The sequence below is a fragment of the Bos grunniens genome, chromosome 2 (assembly GCF_055505025.1).
Source record: "Bos grunniens cultivar Pamir isolate PY7600 chromosome 2, Bosgru_T2T1.0, whole genome shotgun sequence".
Taxonomy (NCBI): domain Eukaryota; kingdom Metazoa; phylum Chordata; class Mammalia; order Artiodactyla; family Bovidae; genus Bos; species Bos grunniens.
The window spans coordinates 100251059-100275203 of record NC_141166.1 but is presented as its reverse complement, the minus strand read 5'-3'; the positions used below and the strand labels follow the sequence as shown (position 1 = coordinate 100275203).

General features: G+C 38.7%; 1 protein-coding gene across 19 annotated transcripts in view; it reads right to left on the bottom strand.

Moving 5' to 3' along the window:
* Window positions 1–23937, bottom strand: part of MARCHF7 (membrane associated ring-CH-type finger 7) — a 47999-nt gene extending 24062 nt beyond the window's left edge. For 11 of the 19 annotated variants that reach the window (XR_015146856.1, XR_015146859.1, XR_015146836.1 and 8 more), the window contains exons 1-2: window positions 23796–23937; window positions 7464–7628 (exon numbers count right to left, since the gene is read on the bottom strand). Coding sequence is in view for 9 of the 19 variants with exons in the window: in XM_086355262.1 (XP_086211388.1) it covers window positions 7464–7616 (153 nt within the window). In the remaining 10 variants the exon portion in view is untranslated. The remainder of the gene's footprint in view (window positions 1–7463; window positions 7629–23795) is intronic. The other 8 variants (XR_015146857.1, XR_015146872.1, XR_015146844.1 and 5 more) reach the window with 1 other exon arrangement.
* Between the last annotated feature and the right edge of the window lie 208 nt (window positions 23938–24145).

Sequence of the window (24145 nt, the reverse complement as noted above, 5' to 3'; positions counted from 1 at the left end):
GTTTTAATTTAAAATTTAGAAAGAACTTCTATTTCTGACCCGTAAATCTAAAATAGCAAGTAGCACCTAACCTCATCCCCAATCTTTTTAAATGGGCATTTTATACGCTCCTAAAACATGAACACACTGGGCACAGCAAACACCCTTTGTTGATAACACAAGAGACAATTCTATACATGGACATCATCAAATGGTCAATATCAAAATCAGACTGATTATATTCTTTGTGGTCAAAGATGGAGAAGTTCTTGTACAGTAGCAAAAACAAGACTTAGAACAGACTGGCTCAGATCATTAGCTCCTTAAATAGAGTATGGAAAACCACTAGGCCAAGCCCATTCAGATATGATCTAAGTCAAATCCCTTATTATACAGTAGAGGTGAGGAACAGATTCAGGGATTATATTTGGTAGACAGAGGGCCTGAAGAACTACGTAGGTACAGAGGTTTTAACAGTGTACAGGAGGCAGTGACCAAAACAATCCCAAAGGAAATGAAATGCAAGGCAAAGTGGTTGTCTGCGGAGGCTTTACAAATAGCTGAAGGTCCAAATTTCTCTACAACGCTGTCAACTCTTAGTACTGTCTCACTTGTTTTATTTTAGCCATTCTAGTGGGTATGAAGTGGTGTCTCATTAAGAGTGTACATTTGCATTTCTTAATGGCTAATGATGTTGAGCATCTGTTCATGTGGTTCATTGGCCATTTATACATCTTCTGAAAAATGTCTGTTTAGTTGCTCTGCTCATTTTAAACTGAGTTGTTTTCTTTGTTACAACCTAAAGGTTCTTTATATAGTCTGGTTACAAGTTCCTTGTCATATGGCATATGCTTCACAAATAACTTCTCCCATTTTGTAAGTTGTCTTTTCACACTCTTCATGGCATTGCTATGGGCTTCCCTAGTAGCTCAGCTGGTAAAGAATCTATGCAATGCAGAACCCGGTTAGATTCCTGGGTCAGGAAGGTCCCCTGGAAAAGGGATAGGCTACCCAGTCCAGTACTCTAGGGTTTTCCTGGTGGCTCAGACAGTAAAGAATCTGCCTGCAATGCGGGAGAGCTGGGTCCAATCCCTGGGTTGGGAAGATGCCCTGGAAGAGGACATGGCAACCCAGTGCAGCATTCTTGCCTGGAGAATCCCCATGGGCCAAGGAGCCTGGTGGGCTGAGGTATACAACGATTTCACAAAGACAGAGCTGAGCGACTAAGCAAACGGATATATGGCATTTCAGTTCAGTTCAGTCACTCAGTCACGTCCAACTCTTTGCAACCCCATGAACCGCAGCAACCAGGCCTCCCAGTCCATCACCAACTCCTAGAGTCCACCCAAACTCAGGTCCATTGAGTCAGTGATGCCATACAACAATCTCATTCTCTGTCGTCCCCTTCTCCTCCTGCCCTCAATCTTTCCCAGCATGAGGGTCTTTCCAAATGAGTCAGCTCTTCGCATCAGGTGGCCAAAGTATTGGAGTTTCAGCTTCAGCATCAGTCCTTCCAATGAACACCCAGGACTGATCTCCTTTGGAATGGACTGGTTGGATCTCCTTGCAGTCCAAGGGGCTCTCAAGAGTCTTCTCCAACACCACAGTTCAAAAGCATCAATTCTTCGGCACTCAGCCTTCTTCACAGTCCAACTCTCACATCCATACATGACTACTGGAAAAACTATCATAGCCTTGACTAGATGGACCTTTGTTGGCAAAGTAATGTCTCTGCTTTTGAATATGCTATCTCGGTTGGTCATAACTTTCCTTCCAAGGAGTAAGCGTCTTTTAATTTCATGGCTGCAGTCACCATCTGCAGTGATTTTGGAGCTCAAAAAAATAAAGTCAGCCACTGTTTAACCATCTGTTTGCCATGAAGTGATGGGACCGGATGCCATGATCTTAGTTTTCTGAATGTTGTTTAAAGCCAACTTTTTCACTCTCCTCTTTCACTTCCATCAAGAGGCTTTTTAGTTCCTCTTCACTTTCTGCCATAAGGGTGGTGTCATCTGCATATCTGAGGTTATTGATATTTCTCCCGGCAATCTTGATTCCAGCTTGTGCTTCCTCCAGCCCAGCATCTCTCATGATGTACTCTGCATATAAGATAAATAAGCAGGGTGATAATATACAGCCTTGACGTACTCCTTTACCTATTTGGAACCAGTCTGTTGTTCCATGTCCTGTTCTAATTCTTGCTTCCTGACCTGCATACAGATTTCTCAAGAGGCAGGTCAGGTGTTCTGGTATTCCCATGTCTTTCAGAATTTTCCAGTTTATTGTGATCTACACAGTCAAAGGCTTTGACATAGTCAGTAAAGACGTTTTTCTGGAACTCTCTTGTTTCTTTGATGATCCAGCGGATGCTGGCAATTTGATCTCTGGTTCTCCTGCCTTTCCTAAAACCAGCTTGAACATCTGGAAGTTCACGGTTCATGTATTGCTGAAGCCTGGCTTGGAGAATTTTGAGCATTACTTACTAGCGTGTGAGATGAGTGCAATTGTGCGGTAGTTTGAGCATTCTCTGGCATTGCCTTTCTTTGGGATTGGAATGAAAACTGACCTTTTCCAGTCCTGTGGCCATTGCTGAGTTTTCCAAATTTGCTGGCATATTGAGTGCAGCACTTTCACAGCATCATCTTTTAGGAATCGAAATAGCTCAACTGGAATGCGATCACCTTCACTAGCTTTGTTTGTAGTGGTGCTTCCTAAGGTCCACTTGACTTTACATTCCAGGATGTCTGGCTCTAGGTGAGTGATCACCCTATTGTGATCATCTGGGTCACAAAGATCTTTTTTGTACAGTTCCTCTGTGTATTCTTGCCACCTCTTCTTAATACCTTCTGCTTCTGTTAGGTCCATACCATTTCTGTCCTTTATTGAGCCCATCTTTTCATGGAATATGGCATTTATTGACTCACTAAAGTTTTTAATCTGTTATGTCCAATTAACTTTTTTGCAATCATTATCTCAAGAGACTAAGAACATTCATATGAAATTAAAAAGTGGATGAAGCGCATGAAAAGACAACTTACAGAATGGGAGAAAATATCTGTGAATACACTAAAAATCATGGAGTTGTACACTTTAAATGGGCAAGTCATATGCTATCTGATTTATATCTCAATAAAACTATTATTTAATGAATGTTATCTACCAGACAATGCTTAATCATGAGAAATAATGTAATGCACAGTAATGAAAGTACAAGTCCAGAATAAAATGCTCTCCCTTGGTTCCTTATTTCCATGAATCAATACCTTATCTGAGATGACTAACAGTTCCTTCCTTGAAAATTTTCCGTATCATAAGCAACAACTAAAAACTCTGACCTCTTCTTTATACAGTCTTCTCTATCACTCACCATTCCCCCTTTTAGACTAAACTGCCAAGCATTGCTTCCTTTTCCATATGAACAAAACACTTTATAGATTTGATTGTGTTTCCTTGTGATCTCCCTGACACCCAAACAAGGGCCCAAGATTAACTTTCAGTTCAGTTCAGTCGCTCAGTCATGTCCAACTCTTTGCGACGTCATGAATTGCAGCACGCCAGGCCTCCCTGTCCATCACCAACTCTCGGAGTTCACTCAAACTCACGTCCATCGAGTCAGTGATGCCATCCAGCCATCTCATCCTCTGTTGTCCCCTTCTCCTCCTGCCCCCAATCCCTCCCAGCATCAGAGTCTTTTCCAATGAGTCAACTCTTCGCATGAGGTGGCCAAAGTACTGGAGTTTCAGCTTTAGCATTATTCCTTCCAAAGAACACCCAGGACTGATCTCCTTTAGGATGGACTGGTTGGATCTCCTTGCAGTCCAAGGGACTCTCAAGAGTCTTCTCCAATACCACAGTTCAAAAGCATCAATTCTTCAGCCCTCAGCTTTCTTCAGAGTCCAACTCTCACATCCATACATGACTACTGGAAAAATCATATCCTTGACTAGTCAGACCTTAGTTGGCAAAGTAATGTCTCTGCTTTTGAATATGCTATCTAGGTTGGTCATAACTTTCCTTCCAAGGAGTAAGCGTCTTTTAATTTCATGGCTGCAATCACCATCTGCAGTGATTTTGGAGCCCCAAAAAACAAAGTCTGACACTGTTTCCACTGTTTCCCCATCTATTTCCCATGAAGTGATGGGACAAGATGCCATGATCTTCGTTTTCCTACTTTTTCACTCTCCTCTTTCACTTTCATCAAGAGGCTTTTTAGTTCCTCTTCACTTTCTGCCATAAGGGTAGATTAACTTTAGAATACTGCAAGGGCTTACAAATCTACCAGTTAACTCTGACTCACTCTCAGTATTTTATCTGTATTTTCCTTTTTTTTTTTTTTTCTTTTGTTTATTTTTAAAAAAAAAATCACATGCTCCCCATCCTGAACCCTCCTCCCTCCCAACCTCCCCATACCATCCCCCTGGGCCTTCCCAGCGCACCAGCCCCAAGCATCCAGCATCGTGCACTGAACCTGGACTGGCATCTCGTTTCATACATGACATTTCACATGTTTCAATGACATTCTCCCAAATCTTCCCACCCTCTCCCACACTTTTCATTTTCTTATCTGATTGTGTGTGCTTATGTATGTATGTATTTCCTTGGAAACTGTGTACCAGATAAATCAAAAGAAACAAAAAAAGAAAAAGGTTAATGACAATTGGTTATTTTAACTGTTGAAAATATATACTATGCAAAATATGCCATTGTACCAAGCTTTGTAACAGTTAATATATAAATTAGAAAACGATGTAAAAACTAACCTAGAACTTCCATAAAAAGCCTCTTTTATTATTTCATATTAAAAAAGCAATCTCTCCACAAAGCAAAAAGTGGGATTAGAGGTTGCTTAAATTACAGAAAAAAATAAAAGTAATTACATATTCACAGAATACTCCCGAATTTTCACTTTTAACCATCATATAAATTAAATTTTCTTACCCCAAACATACAAAATTCTACTTACTGTTACCAAAGACATAAGATGATCATAGTTTTGCACCATTCAAATTGTAACAAAAATTTAAACATGGAGTAGCAGAAATATCAGTAAGGTTAATAACAGAGACAGCCCAGCTTAAAAATGGACAAGAACCAAAAGATATTTAGAAAATCAATTGTTCGGAACTTAGAACCTACATTTCCCAAAGACACAATGCCACCCACAAGTCTTAGATTCTTCAGCTCAGGCACACTGTATACTAATTGTGTGGCTGTTAGAAACCACATATTTATCCAGATTTCAGATCTTTATTTATGAAATGACACAAGCATCTGTCCTTGTGTATTTAAGATTAAAAATGAAAAATGTTCTGCAAAATGTCAAACACTGTACAAATAAGGTATTTTCACATCATTTGATCCATAACATAAATGATCTAGTATGCCATCACCTGACCCTCCTTTCTGAAGCTTCAGGTTCACTAAGTGCAGTAAAGAAGGGGAGTGTTATGTTGCAGACAGTTTTGAGTCAGAAAATACCAACAAATAACAAAAAATGTTCCCTTTGATAGTCAAAGGTCTCTCATTCATTAAATACATATCTTGTTGAAAAATCATGTGATAATAATCTGATATTATATTGTCCCCTAAGGGTATTTATCATCCATTTAAACCAATGGCAAAGTCAGGAAATGGTAACAGCAGCAATAACAATCATTATAACCAGTTAACATTTGAACTCTTATTAGGTTCCAGGCACTGTTGTTCTAAGTGCTTTACACCTAGTACTTCTTCCAATTAAAACAGTAATTGTATGAGAAAACCACCCTTATTATCATTTCACATAAGAGGAAACAGAAAACTACTTTACTCAGAACACAGGAATTTCAGTTTCTAAATAAAAACTAAAACAGCAAAGCAATCTGGAAACGTTCCTGTAACCCACTGGGGGAAAAAAGACCAAAAGCCACTTAAATAACTGAAAAACATAAAGGAAAACTCCAAAATTTACAAAACTGATTAATCTTATTGAGTCAATAAAACATTTACTTTTTAAAAAAATGTTTGCATTTGTTTAACTTCCACAGTCAAAGTTTAGACTTTCGGAATAATCTATGACATTAGTTAGGAACAAGCTGAAAACTCTGGAAATAGTATTTTAAAGGGATGTCAATAAATTTTCTAAATGTATTCAAGACTGTTAGTCTTGTTTTACAGTCTGTGTTCCTCACTCATCATGAAAAACCGGACACAGATCAGGAGACAAAATTTCAAGACTATATTAAAAAAAAAACAAATTCTGTGCTCTTAATAAGTCACAATGAGGGACTTCCCCAGTGGTCCAGTGGTTAAGAATCCACCTTGCAATGCAGGGGATGTGAGTTCAATCCCTGGTCAGGGAACAAAGATCCCACATGCCGTGGAGCAACTAAGCCCACCAGCCACAACTACTGAGCTCCTTTACCACACCTAGAGAATCTGTGCGCCACAAGATCCCAAATGATTCAACAAACATCCTGCATGTCACAACTAAGACCTGACACAACCAAATAAATAAATATTAAAAAAAAGAGTCACAACCATTTAACCTACATTTCCAGCAGAATGAAAAACATGTGATTCTGGCAAGAATACTCTTGCCTAGTTACACAGTAAAACAAACACATTGTCAAAACAACATTTAAAATAAGTCTAAATAAACAGTACATACAACATTAGCAAGCTGGCAGTAGATATGGGCATTTTAGAGAAATTGCCTTATTTGATTTGTATAAAATGCTTATTACTATGCAGAAATGCTTCTAAGTGACTTCTGTTAATAGAGTATATTGCACGATATATAAATATTAAGACATAAATAAACATTTCCACTAAAGGATTCTCTTTAGAGTCTGTTACCAAGACTTTTGCAAATCATATGTGACCCAATCAGGTTTTCAGTCAATAATGCAATAAACTTAAATATGATAGGCAAGATAAACTGAATTAAACCTACAATCCATGACTCGAGATTTATACCATTTTAGACTACAACCATTGTTACAACACTAATAAGCTACTTTTTTAAAAAAACGCTATTAGTCTTAATGAAAATTAGCTACATAAAAGGAACTTATGTCACTTTATGTAAATTATGAATCAGTCAACTCATTTCTAACCGTAAAAACCCCGTAATTCATATAAAAGAATGTTAGTGATGTATCTTCATCAAAGAAAAGCCTATTAATTTAAATTGATACTTAAATGTTTTTAAGTTAATAGGTTTGCAAGTCTTTGGAAAGGATGAACATTTACATATGATCACAATTCTTTATAAAAAATTCCAAAGTCCATAAAGTTTGAAAAACATCAAGTTTTTGCTACTTAATGTGATACAGTCCATCAGTGTGCAGAAATATATTAATGTTTTGATTACAGGATGCCTCAGATCCAGCTGAGGTGTTAAAAACACACTCTACTACTTTTCTGAAATCCAGAAAATAATGTGGCTCCAAGGACTTTGAAAATGAGACTGTATGTACACATATTTCAAATTAAGATGTTACCTGATATTCTGAATCCAGTCGAAAGGAAGAGTCCCTTGAGTGAAAGGTATCATTTAAACCACTTCCTCTGCTTCCAGACATCAACCTAGCACTTAAAGAGCTAGCAGGTTGAACAGAAATTCTTCTTGGAATCCTTGAAGGTTTAGACTCCATTCTTAAGGTTTCCTGTGAAATGCAGATTTTGATTACTTGCTTTGGGAAAACACTCAAACCTTTGATTCTTAATCCTCTCTAAAAGATCAGTTCAAAATCAAGAATTAACCATGCAAATTAACTAAATCTGGTATGGTAAACTGTGAGACTATCATCCTCTCCTTCTACAAGGCAGAGAGGTCTGAAGTTGATCAAAGGTTCCCACTGTACATAAAATGAAACAAACATGATAAAACTGGTGATGCAAAACCTCCATTTATTCTTTCCAAATCTTGAACTCTTTCCTTACTCAATTTTATCTCTACATAAAATACCACAGGAATGAGCCTCTGACTCTTGCTATTTCTGTTCAGTTCAGTTCAGTTGCTCAGTCGTGCTCGACTCTCTGCGACCCCATGAATGGCAGCACGCCAGGCCTCCCTGTCCGTCACCAACTCCCGGAGTCCACCCAAACTCAGGTCCATTGAGTCAGTGATGCCATACAACAATCTCATTCTCTGTCGTCCCCTTTTCCTCCTGCCCTCGATCTTTCCCAGCATCAGAGTCTTCCCAAATGAGTCAGCTCTTTGCATCAGGTGGCCAAAGTATTGGAGTTTCAGCTTCAACATCAGTCCTTCCAATGAACACCCAGGACTGATCTCCTTTAGGATGGACTGGTTGGATCTCCTTGCAGTCCAAGGGACTCTCAAGAGTCTTCTCCAATACCACAGTTCAAAAGCATCAATTCTTCGGCGATCAGCTTTCTTCACAGTCCAACTCTCACATCCATACATGACCACTGGAAACACCATAGCCTTGACTAGATGAACCTTTGTTGACAAAGTAATGTCTCTGCTTTTTAATATGCTATCTAGGCTGGTCATAACTTTCCTTCCAAGGAGTGTCTTTAATTTCATGGCTGCAATCACCATCTGCAGTGATTTTGGAGCTCAAAAAAATAAAGTCAGCCACTGTTTCCCCATCTATTTGCCATGAAGTGATGGGACCGCATGCCATGATCTTAGTTTTCTGAATGTTGAGCTTTAAGCCAACTTTTTCACTCTCCTCTTTCACCTTCATCAAGAGGTTCTTTAGTTCTTCTTCACTTTCTACCATGAGGGTGGTGTCATCTGCATATCTGAGGTTATTGATATTTCTTCTTGCAATCTTGATTCCAGCTTGTGCTTCCTCCAGCCCAGCGTTTCTCATGATGTACTCTGCATGTAAGATAAATAAGCAGGGTGACAATATACAGCCTTGACATACTCCTTTTCCTATTTGGAACCAGTCCGTTGTTCCACGTCCAGTTCTAATTCTTGCTTCCTGACCTGCATACAGGTTTCTCAAGAGGCAGGTCAGGTGGTCTGGTATTCCCATGTCTTTCGGAATTTTCCACAGTTTATTGTGATCTACACAGTCAAAGGCTTTGACATAGTCAATAAAGTAGATGTTTTTCTGGAACTCTGCTGCTTTTTTGATGATCCAGCAGATGTTGGCAAATTGATCTCTGGTTCCCCTGCCTTTTCTAAAACCAGCTTGAACATCTGGAAGTTCACGGTTCAAGTATTGCTGAAGCCTGGCTTGGAGAATTTCGAGCATTACTTTACTAGCATGTGAGATTAGCATTCAATACTCATACTGTAAGCATTAGCTATACTGTAGTATTTTTACACTCCTTAACACAGTATGCTCTCACAGGACTTTGTACATGCTTGCAAAGTCTATATAGTCCCCATTCAATTACTGAGCAGAGCCTTAAAACAAGATCAAGCGTGCTTCTACTTTGCACATACTTTTATTAACACATCATACTACATGCTATAATTTGTTTTCCTGCCTCCCCTTCTCAAAAGTGAGAAAAATTTCTAAGTTTTCCAGGCTAAACATTCCTCAACACATGCCAAGGGTCACCATTAGTTACATTTTATTTGCCAACATTTGCTGGATCATCGAAAAAGCAACAGAGCTCCAGAAAAACATCTATTTCTGCTTTGTTGACTATGCCAAAGCGTTTGACTGTGTGGATCACAACAAACTGTGAAAAATTCTTAGAGATGGCAATACCAGATCACCTGACCTGCCTCCTGAGAAATCTGTATGTAGGTCAAGAAGCAACAGTTAGAACTGGACATGGAAAAACAGACTGGTTCCAAATCAGGAAAGGAGTACGTCAAGGCAAGGCTTATTGTCTTGACGAACTGTCACCCTACTTATTTAACTTATATGCAGAGTACATCATGAGAAACGCTAGGCTGGAAGAAGCGCAAGCTGGAATCAAGATTGCAGGGAGAAATACCAGTAATCTCAGATACGCAGATGACACCACCCTTATGGCAGAAAGTGGAAGAAGAACTAAAGAGCCTCTTGATGAAAAGTGAAAGAGGAGAGTGAAAAAGTTGGCTTTAAACTCCACATTCAGAAAACTAAGATCATGGCATCTGGCCACATCACTTCATGGCAAATCGATGTGGAAACAATTGAAACAGTGAGACTTTATTTTTGGGGGCTCCAAAATCACTGCAGATGGTGACTGCAGCCATGAAATTAAAAGACACTTGCTCCTTGGAAGAAAAGTATAACCAACCTAGACAGTATATTAAAAAGCAGAGACATTATTCTGCAAACCAAGGTCCATTTAGTCAAAGCTACGGTTTTTTCAGTAGTCATGTATGGATGTGAGAGTTGGACTATAAAGAAAGCTGAGTGCCAAAAACTTGATGCTTTTGAACTGTTGTGTTGGAGAAGACTCTTGAGGGTTCATTGGACCGCAAAGAGATAAACCAGTCAATCCTAAAGGAAATCAGTCCTGAATATTCATTGGAAAGACTGATGCTAAAGCTGAAATTCCAATACTTTGGCCACCTGATGGGAAGAATGGACTCCTTAAAAAGACCCTGATGCTGGGAAAGATTGAGAGCAGGAAGAGAAAGGGACAACAAAGGATGAAATGGTTGGATGGCATCACCGACTCAATGGACATAAGTTTGAGCAAGCTCTGAGAGCTGGTGACAGACAGGGAAGCCTGGCGTGCTGCAGTCCATAGCGTTGCAAAGAGTCGGACACGACTGACCAACTGAACTGAACTGATATAAATGGATTCTTACAACATTTACTCTTTTTCTGTCTGGCTTCATTTGCTTAACACTATATTTGTGAGGTTAATTCATTCTGTGGTTTATGTAGCATTCCACTGTATCAATACACCCAATTTATTTGTCTTTTCTTCTCTGGGTGAACACTGGATTGTTTCCAGTTTTAGGCTATTACAAGTAAGTGCAACTATGAAAACCATTTTATGAAGTAAAAACAAAACAAAAAAAACTTGCAAAGTTTTTCTTGGAAAAACATTTACAATGCACAGTCTGTGAACAACTGAGATGACACCAGCCATGAGAGTAAAATGAGAAGGGCAGAAGAAAGTAACAGTAAAAAGAAATCACAATAATGTCTTCAACTTGTCCCAGTTACCACTTTCAAGGTCAAAAATCATTCTCTTATTTTTCTGGCAGTGGACTGAAATCAATGTGCTTGACTTCCCTGACATGCAGCCTAAATAGTAACATCTGCTGTTTTAAAACATTCAGATTTAAGCATTTAAGTTCAAAATACCTAATTCAATTCATTAACTTATCAACTAAGTTTTAGATCAATCATATGGCTCTACCTTAAAAGCTACTACTAAAAACTATCTGTCAAAAACATGGTATCAACCAATGATGGGAAAGAGGATAAAGAGAGCTAAGACATCAACAAAACGAAAGGGCTATACTACAGTAGGAGATATACCACAAACATGAAAAAGATAAAAACACAAGCCCAGTATCGATTAGAATTATTCATCTAAGAATATCTAGTTGAGGAACCAGAGAAAAGCTATACTTTGGAACATGATTAAATCAAAGATAGCTTATCAGAAAAGATCAGTTTTGAAGTCCCAGTTTAACATGAGAAGGTTATCTTTTTATTTACCTATTTGGTCCCTTTTCCCAAAACCCCTGTAAAGTGACAGTTGATGAATCCAAAGACTTTAACTATGAAAAGAATAGGAAAAAGGATCATAAAAGGCAAGAGATTTCAATGTAATTTGGAAAATCAAAAAAAGTTGGAGGAGAGGTAGAATAATTCAGGAGAGGATAATATTTCCTAAGCATTTTTACAGAAAGGTAGGAACTGGAAGCAGAGCAGTAAGCTGTAGCATCCTAGAAACAATCATGATTTGGAGATACAAGATACCACAATAAAGGGATAATGCATGGAGTTGCTGAATTAAAATCTGTACTTGAAGTAGTAAAACCTCCAGTTCTTCCCACAGCTCCATTCTTTCAAAAAATAGGGTATTTATTCTTTGGAGAATAAGGAACTTCCTTGTAAACCACCAACCCCTCCCTCAATATACAACCAACTCTGCAAAGGTTAAGTATAAGGAATAAAAGAAAATCTACATACTCAAAGTTGAGACCCAAAACCTCTCTTTTCTGATGCTGTTTCTACAGTGCTGTCAGAAAACCAAACAAAAATACTAGACACTTCTGGATACTGCTATTTGGAATGCTTTCAATTACAAAGCTAGCTTGTCATTTTACCATCCTACCCAAAGTGAAATCCACTAGTAACCATGAATTTCTAATCACCTTTTTTAGTGCTTCCCTCTAATAGACAAACACCAAGGATCACTGTGTATCCAAAAAGAAAGACCAAAGTAAACAACAACAAAAAAGGAACTCAGAGGAAATCTGGGGAAAGAAGCTAATAAGTTACTATTCTCAAAAGGAGCAAAAGACATTCATTATAAAGTAATGGAGGCTTCAGAAAGCAACCAGTATAACGAACAGCTTATGGAAATTCAAAATGCTATATGTTTAAAAAAAAAAACTATACACTTAAAAAAAAGATATGTGATACACTGAAATAAATCCAACAGAAGAGTTGGGAGTAAACTCAGGACACCTCCCAGAAGTGGAAAATATAACTCAAAAAACAGAATTGTCCAGGGGAGTTACTGATCATTTGACTGTAAGTATGGTTATAGAGAGAGAAAAAAGAAAATGGAATAGATTACCAAAAAATTGAAAAAATTTTTCTACAACTGAAGGACATATATTTCCACATTGAAAGCGGTCAAGTGTAGCTGGCAGGATCAAAGAATGAAGACCAACACTAAGCACCATTTATCACCTTGAAATTTCAGAACACCAGAAATAAAGATACAATAATTTACAAGAATGGAAAAACGGGTCAAATACAAAAGAAATCAGAATGGCTTCTTAATTACAACTTTAAAAACTCTGAGGACAATAAAGCAATGCCTGTAGTACTGAGAAAAAAAAAATTTGCAATGAACCCCAATCTAGAAACTAAATATGAGGTGGAGAAAATAATATTCAGACATGAAAGATTTTTAAAAACAATCAAATGACAAAACTACAGGAAGTTAGTTAAATGAAAAGCAGGTCCTAGGAAAGCCAGCATGTAAAGAATTAAAGAACCAGACACAGAACCTAGGAGACAGGGTTCTTTGATGTCTCAGTGGTAAAGAATCTGCCTGCAATGCAGCAGACACAGGAGATGCTGGTTTGATCCCTGGATCGGGAAGATTCCCTGCAGAGGAAATGACAACACTCCAGTATTCTTACCAGGAAAATCCCATGAACAGAGAAGCCTGGTGGGCTACAGACCATGGGATCGCAGAGTGGGACATGACTGAGCACTCTTGCGTGTGTATGTATACACACACATGTATATATATATAATGCACTGAAAAATCATGAACACATCATTTAGAAATATGAAGGTAATTCCTATAACAGCTAAAAGTTAAGGATAGCTGCCTACGGAAAGTGGACTAGGAAAGAGGTAAAGGGTGAGGCAAAGGATTGCTGTTTTTCTTTTAAGCAGGATGACCGTATTTCCTGGTTTGCTGAGACCAGTTTCAGTTTATGGCAAGAAAAGTCCTAATTTGTGCTCATTATCCCTGGGCAATTATTAATAGTACTTGTGTTGTCTCTCAAAAGTGGCCTGGTTTGAATGATAAAGCATACAGTCACCTAACGTAAATCTTTCCTACCTTCAGCTTTTTATAAACTCTTTATATATCCATATAAATATTTGTATTTAAAAAGTGAATTATGCATTGGACATTTAAAGAAGGCATACAATAGTAGAAAGAATACTAATAGTTAAATAGTGACACACAAAAGCCCATGAAAGATTTAACAAGTAGCAGATTTGTTATTTTATCAAGAAGACTATAAAAATATTAAACAAGGGACTGTATTTGTTGAGGATTTTAAACAGGAAATATGTTTTTAAAAAGATACAGGCCTACAGTTGGTTCTTTAACAACAATGCTTCTTAATCATACTTATCGTGGTTTACTTTGACTGTGTCTATACTTAATTCTTACCTGCATACTTACTTGCAGAATGAAACTAACCTAGTAGGAAATCTCTAAAAACAAAGCTCTTGGGAGAAGGCAAAGAGGCAGAGTCCTCCGAGACCTGTAATTTATACTGCACAAACTATTTCTGGAACCTCGTCTACATAAATTGATTGAATTTTGACAATGTAGGTGTTACCAGAAAACTTATATAATTTGGTTGTGTAAGTTGTAGGTCAAAAGCACAAAAAATAGTAAAAAATAAAATGTGCAGTCCTTGAAAAACTTCTATCAGACCACTTACAAGGTACTACGAGGGATCTTCTCAAGTTTGTTCATTCATTCATTCAAGTAGTTTTTCACATGCTTACACGTCCTAAGCACATTAATTAATACTAAACAAAGGGATGGAGAGAGGGGACAACACTGAACCTAGTGAGATAATGACTATAAAGAAGCTGTGGTCTAGGAGAGAACAAACTACATAAATAACGATGTAACTTAAAATAGCTATAAATGCTCTAACAGAAAGAGTATAAGCCAATCAAGCTGGAAAAAAGTATCCTGAAGCTCAAGGCTTTTAACCAAATATAATGGCCTCTTACTTTCCTTCTGTCATTACCCGTGCATGCTAAGTTGTGTCTCTTTGCAACCCTACGGTCTGTAGCCCACAAGGCTCCTCTGTCCATGGGATTCTCCAGGAAAGAATACTCGAGTGGGTTGCCATGCCCTCCTCCAGGGAATCTTTCTGACTCAGGGATAGAACCTGTGTCTCTTACATCTCCTGCATCGGCAAGCAGGTTCTTTACCACCAGTGCCACCTCCGAAGCCCTTGTCACTATGCGGTTTCTTTAAATATATATTTCAGTTTGATTCCAGAGTTGGATAGTTGAGGTCTTTTTCTTTCTGGTGATAAGATAAAAACATCAGCAGGGCTGATTTTACAAATATATGACCACTTACGCAAACACATGAGGCCCTGTGTTTCATTAAAAGCTCCACTGTTGACATCTGAAAATCATTAATACTTTAGAATGTGAACTTGTATAAGTCAAGTCAGATAGCATAGTGGAGCACGAGCTTGAGCAGAAGCGATACGTGCCTGTCTGCCATGTCTTGCCACTCAATCTGTATTTAGCACTCACTGCTATGAAGCTTCGGTCATTAACACACTTCGATTTTTACTCTGAGTCGCACTCATACCCTAGGCATCTGGATCAACTGGACTTGGGTGCTCATGTTCCTTATCAACACATCTATCTCTGAGTAAGATGAGGCACTGACTGCTCCAAGAGGTCCTATTTTTCATTCTTCAGAACTTGCTTCAATTTCAAATGCAGAAAGAAAGTAATGAACCACAAAGTCACAAAAATCTTATGATCAATATTTGAGATTTTTACTGTATTGAACTTTTCAACTTGTAAGATTCTCTTAAGTTGGTATTTAACTGCTAGTTTACCCAACTAGTCTTAATGTGACTTTTAAGTGTTCCCTTACTTTCAGGCATTTTAAGAGTAACTGGCACAAGGAACAGTAGTGGATAACAAATATTTATACCAACTCCAAAATTTATGTAGTCTGTCATCTCATAAACCTGTGACTTAACTACTACTAAAAAAAAAATTGACAGTATTTTAAATAGGTAATTTCATTCAGCTGGGTTTCATAGGAAACCTCTGTAGAGCTCTTTAAAAACAAGTTCATGTTTTTAGTGGCTGATTTCTATAAACGAATTTTAGACCCAAAAAACACTTTCTCCTACCTATAAACAGTACAATTCAACTCTAGTCTATGGAAATAAACTTTAGACTAGGTAAAAAGCCTCAAAGAATTCTGTCATTGTCCAACATGCAAAATTGTGTGCCCAAAGTTACCTGCAAGTTAACAAGATCTCAGTCACATGCTAAATGCAACTGAAAACTTATCACACAACTTATACTAAAATACAAATTTAAACTAAATTTTTACAATGTTTTTCAGCAAGACTTTACATGAATGAGACCTACTCTAAGTATACCAACGTTTGTCTCTAATAATAGCACAATAGGCCTTGTTTAAAGGGAATCTGTCATTAATCCACACATTTTCTCATTTCTCTTTAATCTTACTAGTAATGACAACACTCCCCAATCAGATTTTCAACTGTTCTCTACTACCTTAAAAATTAAGTCTAAATTCTTTACCCCAGTAACCAGAATTCTAACCCACCTTTTCCACTTAACTTTCAAATTGCTGTCGTTAAGTCACAATGTCCAACTCTTTTGCCATCCCATGGATTGCAGCCTGCCAGGCTCCTCCATCCATGGGATTTCCTAGGCAAGAATATTTGAGTGGGATGTCATTTCCTTCTGTACGGGATTTTCCCAACCCAGGGATGGAACCTGCATCTCCGCATTAGCAAGGCGGATTCTTTACTGCTGAGTCACCAGAGAACTACCATCTTAAAATAATGCGGGAGACCGGGGTTCCATCCCTGGGTTAGGAAGATCCCCCTGGAGAAGGAAATGGCAACCCACTCCAGTACTCTTGCCTGGAAAATTCCATGGACGAACTGAGGAGCATGGTAGGCTACAGTCCATGGGGTGGCAAAGAGTCAGACATGACTGAGCGACTTCACTTTCTTTCTTTCTTTCTTTCTTTCCAGTTCACCCTGGTGGAGAGGAGGTGACAGGGGTCTGGGAAAAGGAGATAAATCTTGGGACCCCCCCACCTCTAAGATTCAGGCACTTAGAGCCTGCCTAAACTCAAGAAGAATGCAAAAAACTAAGAACACCTCCTTTCCTATTGACTTTCCTCCAAGTATCTAAGAAGGTATAGCAGTTTACTGTTTAGGGAGTTACAACAGCCTTCGAGTTGTAGGCCTCTCTGTAGTGCAGATATGCAGGGCCTATAGAAGTTGAGGTTAGTGAAAGAATACTGAAATAAACCCTCCAGCATTCCAGCTTCACACTGAGCACCATGCAGAAGCAGTCAAAGAATACTCTGAACGTTCAAACCCAGCTCCACTACAGACCAACTCAATCTACCACATTAACAGTCTGACAAGATATGTCCATATCCAGGCATAAAAATTATGACCTCAGTCTCCACTGTTCTTTAATTTGTAACATTTCACCATCAATCAAAAATTTTAAGACACAAAACTACAAGGAACCAATACAACACTGTAAAACAATTATCCTCCAATTAAAAGTAAGTTTAAAAAAACAAGGAAAAGGAGGGAGGATGGAGGAAGGTTCAGGATGGGGAACACGTGTATACCTGTGGCAGATTCATGTTGATATATGGCAAAACCAATACAATATTGTAAAGTTAAAAAGTAAAATAAAATTAAAAAAAAAAAACATGGAAAAAAAGTTCATCATCAAGAGATATCAATCAACAGAACCAGATGAAGAAATGGCTCTAACGTTAGCAAACTGGGAAATTGATGCATTTATCAGTAGCCTAGGCAAAACTAAGAAAACCAGAGAACTGGGAAACAGGCTAGAGAAAAACTATCCAGAATGAAGGATGGAAAAACAGATGATGGCAAATACAGGAGAGGGTTTAAGAGAAACTGAGCAAAGAGTAAGAAAGTCTACTGTACTTACAGAAGGAAAGAACTAGAGCACAAAAAATTTGAAGAGAAAGTGGCTGAATTGATTTAATAGGTGATTCTGCTTGTAAAGGAATCTCTCAAATAACATGTACCCTTTCCCATTACTCTATAGATCACTGTGTTCCCTTCTTAAAATAGCCTTGTTCAACATGTCATGAGTCACATAGTAATCATAAACCAAATGATGAGACTATCAAAAAGGCCCCAACCCCATTCATACTAATAGCCTATACCTAAGACATTCCCTTTACTTTAAATGTATATATTAATAAAGGCAATTTTTTCAAAACAGTAAACAGGATAAAAGCAAGATAAACTAAGTGCTGCCCAATTTTCAGCCTATGCACCAATTTCTACTTGTAAGTACAACATTTGAGACCATGAGCTTTGAAGTCTGTCCCTTACTTGGTGTGACTCCGGGCTTAATATCACTAATGCTTTATTTTTTTCACCTACAAAATGGGAATAACAATAGTACTAATTTTACAGATGTATCATGAGCTTTACTGGCACACCGTATATAGTTAGTAAATAATAGCTAGTATTAAGCAATACCATCAGGTGGTAAAAAATTTTCATATAAACAGCTTTAGTAGGCATTACTTCGGGCCTCCCCAGGGGCTCAGTGGTAAAGAATCTGCATGAATGCAGGAGATGCAGGTTTGATTCCTGGCTCAGGAAGATCCCCTCGAGGAGGAAATGGCAACCCACTCCAGTATTCTTGCCAGGAAAATCCCATGGAGAGAGGAGCCTGGCTGGCTGTGGTCCATGGGGTCGCAGAGACTCAGACATGACTGAGTGACTGAACAGGCATTACTTTAGCTTTTCCATTATTTGAAATTTGTCTTTAACACATAGTAGAAAGATTTTTTAAAGTCATTCAGATTTTGGTACTGGAGGATAATCATTGTAAAGATAACTTATGTACCTTACTTATATTAAGCAAATGCATACAAAATTGGGGGAAAAATAGATATTATTAACATTTTACTTTATGTCTGGGTGGGTTTTCCTTTAACTTTTTCAAAATGTTTTTACTCTAACTTTGATAATTAAGGGAAACAGTTACTGGCAGATGAAAAGATATTTTTTATCTTACATTACAATAAAATCTATGAAGAACTCCTAAAAATATTTCCTTTCTAAATTGCAGCACTGCTGGTTTATACCTCTTAGTATCTACACACCACAAAAGAAGTAGCAAATTCTGGTAAATAATAAATGGGAAATAAGGTCAGAATCACTTTGCAAAATGGAGTTTAGATTATCTGAGTATGCCTTAAAAATTTTATTTTCACTATGAGAAAATTTCAAACATGCACAAAAATCAAGACAATAATAAACCTCCACATGCCAAACAATGGTCTTCAACAATTATCAACATTTGACTATTTCACCATCCTCTATTTTAAAACAAATCCCAGTCATGATATCTTTAAGAATGTCTGTTCTCAATAAAATATTCTAAGCCACTTGTGGTAAATTAAAAAGTATGGTTACAAAATACCCATGGCCCTTCGCACTAATGGTGCTGATCTGCCTGGGGAGAGGATGGAATCTATTTCCCCACCCCTTGAATGTGGGCTACCTTGTGAAATTTATTGTGACTAAGAAAGTATTAGTCATTCATCCGTGACTGATTCTTTGCAACCCCATGGACAATAGCCCTGAAGGCTACTCTGTCCACGGAATTCTCCAGGCAAGAATACCGGAGTGGGTAGCCATTCTCTTCTCCAGGGGATCTTCCACACCCAGGGATGGGGCCCATGTCTCCAGTACTGCAGGCAGATTCTCCACCGTCTGAGCCACCAGAAAGTAATGTGACACTGTATGATTTCCAAGGTTATAAGAAGTCTTATAGCTCCCCTTTTCACTCCCCTCAAATGCTGTTTTGGAATCCTCATGCCATAAAAGACCACAGTGAGCAAAGCCTAAACGTTAACCAACACCAAGTGCCTGAAGTGCGAGGGACGCCTGCCATCTTGGACCTGCTAGCCTTAAAAATCTTGCATGAGTGAATCCAGGCAAAACTAACAGAACTACCCAACAGGCACAAAGAACTGTAATAAGACTGTAAACACTAGTTTTAATCCAGAGGGTTCTGAGGTGGTGTGTTATGTAACAATAGAGCAAAGCTTACTTATTCCTTTTTCTACAATTATCATCACGCACCTAGTCTCATGAAAAATCTAATCGTTTCAGGGTCTAACTTAGACTTTTTCTTAAAATCCAGGGGAGTTACAGTCATTGAATTACCAAAAGCACAACAGTACCCTGCAATGAATTCCTGGCATGAAGATCAGAGTTATTACAGAAAATACCAATGTATTTCAACAGCCAACAGTCTCCCAGAAATATAAACATAGTTAAAAACCTCTACATGGTATAGTCTTTGTTTAAAACATCTGCTTCCGAGGAAAATTTTTTTCTTAATGGGAAATCCTAGCATTCTATTGATATTAGTGAACATGGAGACATAAAATCTAGGGGTAGTCACAAGGAAAACACTATGAAAGCACAGAAGTTTTGGGGTCTTTAAAAAAATCCCTCTTGATTTTCAGCTGACAGGTATTTCACACACACAGATACACCGAAGTCTAAAAAAATAACTGGAAAAACTTCAACATCTTCATGAGAAAATGTTAGGTCTACGTTAGAATACTTTGAAATAATCTGTCCTCCTTTGAAGTGTATTTAATCTTTGTCAAGTTTCAACCTTCATTGAGTAACTGGAAACTATTTTAGAATTATTCTGAAACCAGCAAACGTAACACTAAAGTGAGATGATCATAACAGAGATGAAAACTAGTTTTGAAGGTTCAAGATTTCTCTTCTTAAAGCTGTTGACTAAAGGGTGTATCAGTTCAGTTCAGTTCAGTCACTCAGTCGTGTCGGACTCTTTGTGACCCCATGAATCGCAGCACGCCAGGCCTCCCTGTTCATCACCAACTCCCGGAGTTCACCCAGACTCACGTCCATCAAGTCAGTGATGCCATCCAGCCATCTCATCCTCTGTCGTCCCCTTCTCCTCCTGCCCACAATCCCTCCCAGCATCAGTCTTTTCCAATGAGTCAACTCTTCGCATGAGGTGGCCAAGTACTGGAGTTTCAGCTTTAGCATCATTCCTTCCAAAGAAATCCCAGGGTGTATACCAGTAGGTAATTTCAAAACCAGGCGTTTGACTTATCTAGTCTAACCAGTAGAGCCAGAGAAATACTTTTGAGAACAAGAAAAACCAGCTTTGACATCAGGAGTTCAGACCAAAGAAAAGTTAAAAATTAAGACCATGAAAAGTAACCCAGCCAACTCTCAAATTATAACTTTACCCTGCCCTCCCTCTTCGGCTTCATCTTATGATTATCAAATGTATTAAAAATAGAATTTTTGTAAAATTACAACTATGAGAAAATAAACTATTTCCCTATAATCCTGATTCATTGAATTCAAGTAGATCTTAGTAAGAACTCAAAATCTTTACTCATTTTAAATTGTAATTATACTAATGTGATCAGTTTTTGACTCAGTTACTAAACAGCTAAAAGGTTCACTAGTTAAATTTAATTTGTTGGTTAAAAATGAGGTTTGCTACAAGGTTATACATTTCACTTATCCACTTCCCACTGTTCTTTATTACTAACACAATTATTTGTAGTAACAGAAGGATGTATCAAGAAACATAATTTAAAGTCATTCCTTATTTGGCTTAGGGACACAAGAGCTCTTTAATCCCAAAAGCATAGAGCACTGACCTTCTAAAACAGTACAGGTCTTTTCCCATCATACTCTAACCTTCCACTCAACTGTTTCAGCTATGGGGAACAAACCGTACATTCCTAAACAAACCATGATACCATGACTTACAGGTTCCTTATCAAACTTTTAACCATCCTTCACATCTCAGTTCAAGTAATACTTCCTATAAAAATTTCCCCCGAATTAAACACCTGTCCTCAGTGCTCCTACAATAGGAGAATGTATCAATACTTACATTAAGATAATAGTAACTGTTTACACATTAGTCTAAATGTATAATTATTTGTAATGGCTCAGACAATAAAGAATCTGCCTGCAATGCGGGAGACCAGACCAGAGTTTGATCCCTGGGTCAGGAAGATCCCCTGGAGAAGGAAATGGCAACCTACTCTAGTATTCTTGCCTGGAAAATCCCATAGACAGAGGAGCCTGGCAGACTCCTGGCAGAGTCCATGGAGTCGCAAAGAGTTGGACATGACGGAGCGACTTCATTTCTTCATACATTAGTCTGATGATTAAACTGTGAGTTGTGCAAGGCAGACGCGGTGTCAAGCTTCTTGTAATGTAAAGCCCTAATCTAGAATCTAGTAACTAAAATACAACAAACTATCAAAAATTGTTTTACATTTTTTGATAGTTTTGCACTACTTAAAATTATTTTCCTGAAATTAAGTGGGCAATTCTTGAACATATATCAGATGAAGAGTTGTGTGAAATGGATATGTAGCTGGTTAAAAATTGGAGCTATGGATGTCTTTTTATATTCAAGCTGATTATCTTACATCTTCACATAGAACATATGTGTGTACCTATACAGGGAATCTTTGTGCTTTATCTGGGAATATTAAGCTCTCTTGCCAATGTGGTAGAAACAGAAATTACCTATACTTAAGAAAGGAATCTTTAACCATCCTTATTCCAGACCTCTGACCCACCATGCAGCTTCGAAAAAAAAGACGCAGAACTATACTTACCAACCATGCTGACATTACATCTGTGGTATGATTTAGGGCATAGAAAAAGTTGTAAAAAGTTCTTATCTAAAGTAAGAACTTTTATAAATATAATTATTATGAGCGTGAGAAGCATTCAGTACCCTATGAGGAACATATTGCAGGGAGAGTAAAATTTGAAAAATGCATGAATATAAACTGGACTTTGGTATGAATTCCAATTGTTTACATTTATCAAAAGTTCACTCTGCAAGTATGTCCCCCAGCGTGTTGACTGCTACACACACTGCTAAATCTAATTTAATCCTCACTTCAACTCTAGGAAGGTTAAATAATTCCGGCGAAATCAAGACTCAAACCCATATGTCGATCCCTAATGCCTCCTGTGTCACTGCTGTTTCACAAATGCTGTAGAGCTGTGAATGAAATACTGACCCCATTTCTGAAATACAATTTTATTTCACAGAAAAAAAAAACAAAACTAGTTACAGTATGTGCCTTTTAAACAACGGTATAGCGTTTGATTTTCAAATTTAAAATTCATATTTAACTTCATCTCTTAGTTCCAGACAGAAACAGATTAACGCAAGAAAAAGGGAGATTTTAAAATTACTTTAATAATGAAAAATACCTAAAACATCCTACAAAATAAAAAAAAATAATAATCTTAGGAATGCAATTTCACTTCGCACTTTGCTCTTAATAGCGCCAAACGACACCAGTTGTGATCAATTTATCAGTATTACCAAGACAGAGATGTTCCTTACATATTTACATCTGCTCGTAGGAAAACAGAGTTACAGTATTTTTGGTGTGCGTACACATTCATCTTTACTACGCAGTTTCATTAAAATGAGGGAGTACTGTATTCAACTACTTGTGCCTTCTACTTCTTATGCCAACAGGTACGCTGTTAAACATACCACCACCTATTTCTATCTGAAGAACACACAGTATACTACAATACTAAAGAAATCCCAAAGTATCACGATACTCAAGACCAGGGATGATCAATGAGCAAATCTTTACCCTTACATAAAGGGCTGGCAAGGTTCCTTCAATTCGAAGTTGGTCTGGCAAAGCCCTAAATCTCCCCGCCTTTAACACTTCGATCATTAAATACCTCACTCGTGACACTCCCTGCCCGTGAGGTTCCGGAGGACCGTCCGTACCCCGATCGAAGAGAAGGCTGCCAAAAGCCAAAATCAGGGCTCAAACCCCTTCCCCTAGGCCGCCACACGTCCACAAGGAAGACGCACGGCCTGCCCCCGCCACCCGTCACAAACCCCACCACGGGACGAAAGGCCACCGGCAAAGAAGGCCTGCGCCCGGCTCGCCTTATCACCCGCGGTCCCGGATCAAGCGCCTGCACCTGGATATTGAAAGGAAGGAAGGGGCCTCGGTGTCCCCAGCCCAGCACTTCGTTTCCTCCCCTCCCCCACCCGCGGCCTCGATTGGAACCACCTCCCCGAGAGCCAGAAACCCGAGGTCCGCAGTTTATTACCCCTGCCCCTGACCTGGCACTGAACAGGGTTTGTCCCGCTCCCAGCGATCACACCGCCGCCTTCCTCCTCGGAGTTCTAGGCCTCTACCTGAAGCAGAACAGCAGACCACGAAGCACAATGGCGTCCGCCCAGCTCCCGGATCCGGCGCAGAACCAGCCTCCACCGTTAAATGCCCCTCCCTTCTCCTCTCCGCGACTTCGCGGACTCCGCCGAGTTCTCGCGAGATTGGTGGAGCTACGCGGATCAGAGAGCTGCGGGCGGGCTCGACGTACCCCACCGCGGGGTGGTGCTCTGACTGCGGCAACCGTTGAAGGGCTGCCCCCGGGGAGGCAGCGAGGCGCCACCGGTAAGCGGCTGCGGCT